Genomic DNA, 9,747 nt, shown 5'->3' with positions numbered 1-9,747 from the left:
CATTCCCCTGTATAAGCACAAGCTCTTCACATGCATTTCAGTGTGCTCTGGCACACTCACTCACTCAAGTGTGTCCCTGCTAGAAGCATTCACTGGTTCACTCACCTTAACAGATTGGTGCGCATAACATACATGTACAAAATTTTGTCATTTGTTTTTTGAGCTAGCGAACAGTCGATGAAGATAGTTGAAGGGTTGTCAGCGCTTGCCTAGGCAGAGATGTAATGGCCTGTTCTTTGATGCACTGTCTGGTCCTAAGATGTCCTGGCCTGTCTTTGGGTGTGCTGGCCCGCTCTTAGGTATACTGGCCTGTCCTAAGGTCTACTGGTCTGTCCTAAGGTGTACTGGCCTGTTCTAATGTTGTCTGGTCAGTCCTAAGGTGAACTGGCCTGTTCTAAGGTCTACTGGCTGGTCCTAAGGTGTATTGGCCAGTCCTAAGGTGTGCTGGCCTTCTCAATGTGCATTAGCCTGTTCAAAGGTGCACCTGCCAGTCCAAAATTGCACTGCTAGGTCCTAAGATGGTCTGGTTGGTCCAAAGGTGAACTGGTCTATTCTAAGGTCTAGTGGGCGGTCCAAAGGTCAACTGGCTGTCCCTAAGGTGTATTGGCCCGTTCTAAGGTATACTGGCCTGTTCTAAGGTGCACTGTCCTGGTGTTAAATAATATGTTATATCCTGTGCTGACAATGTGGCCAGTGCAGGGGCACATGGGCCCATGGCTCTAAGGTTCACTGCCCTACAAAGGTAGACTAATGGTGAAGGAAAGCTAATGCAAAATACAGCACTGCAGCAGGGACACAACACATTGGGCCCACAGAGGAAACCCTTCGTGTTGGTCACAATATGGCCGTTTTGTCTGTGCCAAAAAAAAGAATACATGACAGTATACTGTACATCTGGTTAATAGCCAATAGATGCATTGATCTTAAGGGGAACAGCTGACTCATCCTGCCAATGACTAATGGTGGTAGGTGACACCGACCTGACCTAAGGTGCACTCCATGGCTCCTAGGAAGTCAGCATCACGAAGTCCATTGTGCGCAGAGCTGATGTCATGGAGTTCAAAGCGGAGCCGTTGGACCTCTTCAAAGTAAAAGTCCACCAAGAAAATTTTAGAGAAGACTGGATTAATACTGCTGCGGATCACCTCGGTACGGTCCACCTACAAAAACACACACACACACACACACACACACACACACAGACCACCGCCGCTAGTTAAACTCTGGCATACATGTGTACAGAAACAAAGCCAACCAGAAGCAATAAATGCAATTATTTAATATGACAGTTTTTAACTTTCAACAGTGCACAGGCATCTGCAAAAATATTGCAAGTATGTATGGAGCAGTATATAGTATAAAGTGCTACAGTATACTGTAGTTTTCCATAGTTGTTCAAGTAACTTTGCTCAAGATGCAAAACTTGACTGACTTGACGGACGCCTTGTTTGTTGGCAACATTGATTGAGCATTTCAGATGTGAGTCTTCAGCAGTGGCAATTACTTCAAATAGCCATTACAGGATTGTTTACATCAATCAAGCTGAGGACAAGAATTATGGATTTCTTTGGGCTGCTGAAAAAAGACTCAAACATAGAGAATGGATCATAGTTTAAAAACATTGATCTCAGTTTCTTCTTTTAAACTGCTTGAAATTGAAAGCTATAGAAAAAAGAACAAAGGCTTCTCAACACTAACATGAACATCTGAGCTCCTTCAATCGCTGATAACCTTGTGGCATGCAAAACCCGTGCACACACACACACACACACACACACACACACACACACACACACACACACACACACACAAAGCCTGCACACACACGGAGAGTACACTGTATGTACAAAGTGTTTTTTTATGGAGTCTTCAAGGAGAGAGTTGACTGAACTACTTTCCGAGAGCATGGTCTTGAAACCCCTGTGGAGATGAATTCTGTGTGCGCAATGTGTGTTATGATTATGGCTACGAGTGTTTATGTGTATGCGCGTTTGTATGCTTTGACACATCAACATTTAGGTTTGTGTAACTAATGTACGAGGGTGCACATGCATATAATCTACATCTTTTACAGCATTAAGAACGCACATTCAGCATTTACTCCTATTTCCATAAATGCAGAAAAGGATAATGAGAGAGGTTCGTTGTACACCCACGACTGCTTGGCCACGCACATCTCCGACTTGGTAATCAAGTTTGCCGCCGACAGGACCATGATAGGCCTGATTATCGACAACAACAAAGCAGCCTACTGGAGGTCAACAACCTGACACGGTGGTGCCAGGAGAACAACCTCGCTCAACGTCGATAAGACCAAGCAGCTGATCGTGGTCTATTGGCATCAGCGGGTCTGCTGTAGAGTCAGCACCTTCAAGCTCCTCAGCGTTCACATCACAAGGACCTCACCTGGGGTGAAAAAGGCACAGCGACGCTCTTTCACCACAGGCGGCTGAAAAAGTATGGCGTGGGGCCCAAGATCCTTCTACCTTCTGCCCTCTACAGAGGCACAACCGAGTGCATCTTGACAGGATGGTATGGGAACTGCACTGCCCTCAACCGCAAAGCACGGCAGAGGGTCGTATGGACATCGGAGGACATCGATTGGCGGAATATATCGAGTCAATCGGCGATTGTATTTTTTGGACCCTCTTCGTCCTTTTATTTAGCTAATTTAATGGTCTGTCTCCTCCGAGAATTCAACTCGGCAAATAATTAAACTGTCATTAAAACTTAGTCTGTCGTCGCAACCAATTATATGCATCGCTTCTCTGTGTCTAGGGTTGCCAGTGTTACCGGTGTTACACAGTGTTCGGGCGTACACCGATAACATTACTTGCCCACTGCCCCCACCATTGTATATATCATTTTATAGATATAAAACCCATTCAGTTAATTTTCGTGTATCAGCACCCACGTTCATCAAATAAAAAGAATCGAGCGTGCAGAGTGTTTCCATTATGCACAGGTGCTAATTACACATGGAGGGAGACAGGTCTCAATCTAGACCTTATGTATGGTCTCCTATAGCCTTTTTTTTTTCCTCTCCTCCCATGATAAGTGAAATGTGACTCTGCAGACTGTGCGACTCTGCCGTGTGCGCACAAAACCACTTTCACTCTCACTTTTGTAGCATCCGATTGATAACACACTAAGTATTTTACAAATTAGAGTTTTTTTTATTTGATTAATGATGACGCTGATACACCAAAATTAACTGAATGGGTAATCGGTGTATGCCCGAACATTGTGTAACACTGGTAACACCAATAACCACGGCAACCCTAATCAGGACCTTTCTCCCTCTCCATGCTTAGATGTATTTTATTTTACACTGTTTTGTTTAAGTTTTGATTTTACTCTGAAAAAAATGTAAATATTACATTTAGAGCAGGCCAGGCCAGTCGAACTTTATTGGACTTGTGCCTGCCAGTTGAAAACATGCCTGTTTGGAATGGGCTGCACTGCGGATGTAAGTGACTCAGTCGCAGAGGCAGCGCATGCCCGTTCGAGATACATACAGACAGGCAGACATGCAGTGAGACAGACAGACAGACAGACATACAGACAGGTAGACAGACGGGTAGACAGAGAGGCAGAGATTCCTTCCTTTATGAGTGCGGACATAAGTGACAGAGCCCTTTGCAGAGCCCTGAAGCCCCGCCCCGCTGCTTCACAGAGCTGAGGGGCTCGCTATTCGCTTGTTGTTTATTAATATTACCCAGCGTGTTCAAATTGCACCAAATTCCACACTGCATCTCCTTGGGTCCCCAGCAATACACACACCAAGTGTGGAGTACAGCGGATGAACGGTTGTCGAGATAATCAAGGACATACAGACGGACAGACTTATCCTCCCTTTAAAGCCCCTTTCACACATGCAGACCCAGCAATGTTCCGGAACCATTCCTGCATGGGGTCATGTGTGAATGGGAGCAGGGATTGTTCCTGGAATTTCAAGACGTAGAAACATTTCTGGTTAAATGCCGGGACGGCTGTGTTGTGAATGGAAGCTTTAACATTTCCGGAACAAGCAAGTGAAGTAGGTAGGGGTGTGGCTGAAACCGAATACGATGCATCTGCATAAGATAGATAGTCTTCACTTTTGACAAACCACGTGGCTTTGATGTCACAATGAGTGATGTCACACTCAGCCAATTATAAGCTTCATTACGATCCACCACAGTCCACCAATCAGAGGAGAGATTCTTGGACAGATCCAATCAGCTTCAAGTCATGTGCAGCTTTTGGATTGTGTTGACGCTTTAGCTCAGCGTGGGTTTTGCCAGTTTTTTTCTGTTTTTTGGTTGCAAAAAATTGTCAAAGGCTAAGCAGAGATGAAGATGAAGACTTTCTACAGCAGCGTTGGAAATTCTTTTTGCAGACCGAGGCCACGGGCAGCCGGAGATTTATCCGATCCTGATAATTGAAAATGGTTTTCTAAGGGACAGCCCAGAGCATCAGTGGATGTAAACTTTACTCCATCCGTGATATATAAAACGGACGGTGTCTGAGCCCAGAGGATCATAAAAGACCCCAGACCCCCAGCCACGGACTGTTTCAAATGCTGCCATCTGGCAAGTGGTAGCGCAGCCTCAAGCACGCACATAGCACCTTAAACACATGCACACAGCACCTTACAGAAGAAAAAGAATCTTTATTCATCACACGACAGTACAACACATGCATATACACACACACGCGCTTTCTTTGGGTGGTGGCCGGTGAAATGTGGCCTTTGCATTTCACCCATCCTGTCCTTCCTCCGGGGGGGGGGGCAGCCAGGAGTAGTGGGCACTCATCGACGCGCCCGGGAACCATCACTGGTCGGACGATGGTGATGTGTGCATGTTTTTGGTGGGGGTCCTTACTGTTGTTAGGAGGAGGAAACCCCATGTGAGCACGGCGAGAACATGCAAACTCCACACAGAAAGGCTCCTATTTGGGAGATAACCCGCCGGAGACAACAGCACCCCAGACGGGAGTCGAACCCAGGACCTTCTTGCTGTGAGGCAGCAGTGCGCTGCGCTGCGCTACACACACGCACATAGCATTTTAACTTCTACTTGTTCCTCTGCTGACACTATGTTCCTCCCAAGTGTGTATAGGCGTTCTGGTGGCTATTGGGCTACTAATGAGAACATAGTGGTAGCATAACTGCTGAAGTAGGGGATTCCATGAAAGGTCAAGACAACGTGGGTGTGGGGAAACACATTGCATCATCATCAGTATCTCTTCAACGCTCTTCTTTTTATAATTAAACTAGCCTTAATCATTTCGCCAAGGGGATGTTGTCAAAGCTCAGTGTCTCTGTTCAATTTAAAAAAGTCTAATTTAAGCGGTTGCTGCCCCCCTTCCGCTGGGACCTTCTGCAGCACATTTGGAGCTGGAGAAATATTTAGACAGTTGTTCATCAAAAAATAAGCTTTGAGCTCATATTACTTTTTTCCAAACACTTTGAGACACACAGAATCTTTTGAAAAATATCATGCTATAATACTGTTATTTTTATATTTGTTTAAACAGTACATATACAGTTGCATCGATATTAAGTTGAGTTTATCTGTAGCTATTAAAGGGATTACAGAGGTAGGTCCGGTAACGTCACAGGTATGTTCCCAGTCAATTGACAAAGCAAAGTTAAAACTGGTACATCTCAAACACCAGTTCATAACACTACGTCTTAGATATTAGATGGAATATTCAATCTACTCCAGGTGTATTTAACCTGAAAACATATATTTTTCACCATTTGCACAGAGCTGCAATACATAGTACAAGGCGGCTGAAGCAGTCAGCTGGATCCATTTTTTGCAAGATCCCAATCTCTCGGGTTGACTCCCAACAATCTCAGAAAAAGGCTCAGGTTATGAAAATACCAGAGTTTTCCTGTTAAGTTAGACACACTTATCCACTCCTTCCCTTCCCTTCTACACCCCAATGAATCCCATCTTCGAACCCAACCTGACAAATGGCCTTACCTCAAACCACTGCCCGTGCGACTGCATCTTCAGGACAACGCAGGGGTCCGGCTTGGAGAGGGCATCACGGTCCGAGATGCCCCGGCAGGCCATGCGCAGCTCCACCTTGGCCAGACACGGCGAGCTGATGAAGCCCAGCGTGGCCTCCGCAGACTCATAGATGTTACTCATGCTGAACACACGCTCTCAGGCTGCCGAAAAGGAAGGAGGATGGAAGAGTTGAGGGAGATGCTTGCGACGATAGCGATGGCGGACAGACAGTCAGGCGGACAGACAGACAGATAGATGGACGGACAGTCTGTCCCTCTGAAAACCTCAAGCACTGCAGTTCATTTGAACTCTTGCTTGTTCTGGCTTGAGCATATGCAGTGGCCCTGAGTCAGCGACCAAACTACTCAAGGTCAGAACTCTAAAGCCACCGAGTATCTGTCAAGGTCCCCGAGCACTCAGATATGCACCTACACACTCACCCTACACGTGCTCACGCGCACACACACACACACACACACACACACACACACACACACACACAGGTAAAGTAGATGCAGACATGCACATTTTCACGCAGAGGACTATACGCATGAACAAACCTATACAAGTTCACATACTGTACACATACACAGACAGACACAGACACAGAGACATACAATCTGACCTGCTGAGTAACAAGAACAAAATGTTTGAATGATTCTCAGGTTTCAATAACATAGACAGGTCCCATAATAAATCTATACGAGGCCCCAGAACATTCAGCGAATAAATTAACAAGTTATTCCACACCGAAACACTCTGATGTGGCCAGTTTCACAATTAGTCTCACAAAAGCTTGTTTCCTTATACGTCCGGATCTTCGGATCGGTCTTTTTTTTGGTACAATAACACTGTCGTGCTCACGTTGATAGAACCTTAGCAGGCCCACTGGTCCCAAACGCCTTCAGACAATACTCTCAATTATCAGTTCATACTACTTTGAATGTGTTTTCTAAAAAGATGAAAAAATTTGAAAAAGTCAAATAAAATAAAACAATAGCATGCCAAAGGATGAATATAACATGAATATTGTGAGAGAGACTAGGTACCATGTAGGTTTTAATTTACTGTATTGTGATATAGTTAAATGTTAGAAGAATAATCTTTAATTGTCACACAACACATGCACACACACACGCTTTGGATGGTGGCTGGTGAAATGAGGCCTCTGCATTTAACCCATCCTGGTTTGTCCTTCCTCAAGGGGGGGCAGCCAGGAGCAGTGGGCAGCATTTGTCAACGCACCTGGGAACCTGATGTGTGCATGTTTTTGGTGGTAGGTGTTTACTGATGTTAGGTGGAGGAAACCCCATGTGAGCACGGGGAGAACATGCAAACTCCACACAGAAAGGGTCCGATTTGGGAGATAACCCGCCGGAGCATGGTGCCAACAGCGTCCCAGGCGGGAATCAAACCCAGGACCTTCTTGCTGTGAGGCGGCAGTGCAATGCACTGCGCTACCATTTAAGGCTGTTTTATAGTAAACCAACGCCAATTACACAATTTACACTCATTTACACAATTTACATTCATTTACACAATATGTACTGTGTAAATGAATCTTATAAAGGCACCGAAAGTTACCTATTGTGATGTTTGATTTATTGTCAATAACGTCCAGCCTTAACAATTCATCTAGTTTAAAAACAAATGTATGCTATTACAATGGTATCCTTATATCAGGCAGCATAATTGCTGTATTTTTTTAAAAGCAGGTATCTTTTTTTTATCCCAGTTGAGTCCGGTTAGACCCAGGCGGAGGAGTGCCGCTAGTCTGGTTCACTGGATGGCAAGAACAGAATATTAATGCCATGGTCTCGCTAGTATCATCCTTGGGGAGCAAAGCTCTTGGAACTGGGTCTGAGTCTGACCTGAATGTCTCTCTATTGCAATCTTTCTCTCTCTCTCTCTCTCTCTCTCTCTCTCTCTCTAACTCGTTCTGTCGTCCCCCCTCTCATTTCCCCTCATTCACCCCAAGCCCCCCCCTGCCCCCCCCCCACTCTCCCTCTTTTAATCTCTCTATTTCTATCTTTCTCTTCCCTGTCTCTGTCTTCCATAATTCATGTTCCATGTGTGTGTTGCTTGGTGATTATTTTTAGCTAAGCAGGCTGAGGTGGCTGTTGTACCGAAAGGAGGAAGCGGAGGGAGCCCCGACATACAACCGACTGGTGTGTAGATGGTGATGCATAGGTATTGACTCACACTGTGTGCAACTCCCTTACAATTGTGTGTATGTGTGTGTGTGTGTGTGTGTGTGTGTGTGTGTGTGTGTGTGTGTGTGTGTGTGTGTGTGTGTGTGTGTGTGTGTGTGTGTGTGTGTGTGTTTGTATGTGTCATCTTTACTTACAGTATTTCTCTTTTTTCATGTGTTTGTGTGCTTGTGTGAACGTTTGTGTGTGTTTATTTTGTGTGTCTTTATTTAATGTGTGTGTGTGTGTGTGTGTGTGTGTGTGTGTGTGTGTGTGCGTGTGTGTGTGCGTGTGTGTGTGTGCGTGTGTGTGTGCGTGTGTGTGTGCGTGTGTGTGTGTGTGTGTGTGTGTGTGTGTTTGTGTGTGTTTGTGTGTGTGTGTGTAGCAGGCAGCAGATGCCTGTTTGTTCCGGCTGACAGCAGATGACATTGATAGTGGCAGAGCATGTGCGGATTTCTGGTCACGGAGACAGAACTTGTATCGAGCTGGAGCTTCAAGGAAGCTCTCACCAAGTCAGTGCCATATGGATGAGATGGGCTGAGATATGCCACTGTCAAAAACTCACTTAGCAACTGTGACTTAGCACTCACTTAGCACGATTGTGCGTGGCCAAATCTGATGATTAATATGCCTACAACTCTCTGAAAAGAAGGACATTTCAAAAGTGCAAGACATACGACAGCTGATATATTAATATCTACAGTTATTCACTTCTGATGAATTCAACCAGAAAAGTTGTAATAAATAAATATATAAATCTTACTGGATAATTGCTGTCTGATAATTATGTAGTTGATCATTTCTTCCCTTCTTTCCCTTAATACAAAGATCCGACTGCACGGTATTTTTGCCATGATTTTCAGCTGTATTATTAATAAAATGGAAAGACATCACAAGCAGAAGTGGACAAAGTAAAGAGCACAGGGTTTTCTACGCAATAGGTTCCTGTGCTTTGATATCCGGGTGTAAGTGGCATGCAGCTGTCCGAGTGGTTTTGATTGATTGATTGCCGGGCAATTTCAGACGGCTTGAACTGAGATTCCAGCGCTCTTTACTGTCAGCGCTCACACCCCCACACAGCGAGAATCAATTATGTCTCAGCCTTGACCCCTGATATGGACCACAAGTTGGTGGGTGTGGGGATGTGTGTTATTGACTCAGGCAGCAGAGGGAAAACTGCCCCGTTAACTATTGATGACCAAACAAGGAGGCAACTGTTTGACACCCAGTCGAATAGCAACATAACTTGAGGAGGCATGTGTCCTACTTTGTACTCGGACGAAGAATGTATTTTTTTTTTTTTTTTTTTTTTTTTTACCATAATATCAACTGAGAGAAGAGGGGTGGAAGCAAGAAGAAGGCTAACAGGAGTGTCAGAAGCGAAGCTGCCTGGTGTTATTAGATCTGACAGAGAAAGGGGGATGGAGACGGTGAAAGAGAGGAAGAAAGAATTAAAGAGAGAGAGAGAGAGAGAGAGAGAGGGAGAGGGAGAGAGGGAGAGGGAGAGAGAGGGCGAGAGGGAGTGTGTGAGAAAGAGAGAGAGATGGAAA

General features: G+C 45.1%; 1 protein-coding gene across 1 annotated transcript in view; it reads right to left on the bottom strand.

Annotated features, from left to right (window-relative positions):
- Positions 1 to 6,149, bottom strand: part of cpne4b (copine IVb) — a gene marked incomplete at both ends in the record, with an annotated part of 22,154 nt that extends 16,005 nt beyond the window's left edge. The window contains 2 exons of the mRNA XM_080004924.1: positions 981 to 1,160; positions 5,979 to 6,149. Coding sequence (XP_079861050.1) covers positions 981 to 1,160; positions 5,979 to 6,149 — 351 coding nt within the window. The remainder of the gene's footprint in view (positions 1 to 980; positions 1,161 to 5,978) is intronic.
- Positions 6,150 to 9,747: the final 3,598 nt, after the last annotated feature.

This window comes from Zeus faber (genome assembly GCF_960531495.2).
Source record: "Zeus faber genome assembly, chromosome: 1".
In the NCBI taxonomy this organism is placed as follows: domain Eukaryota; kingdom Metazoa; phylum Chordata; class Actinopteri; order Zeiformes; family Zeidae; genus Zeus; species Zeus faber.
The sequence above is the reverse complement of the archived record's forward strand: the minus strand, read 5'-3'. Positions and strand labels throughout refer to the sequence as shown.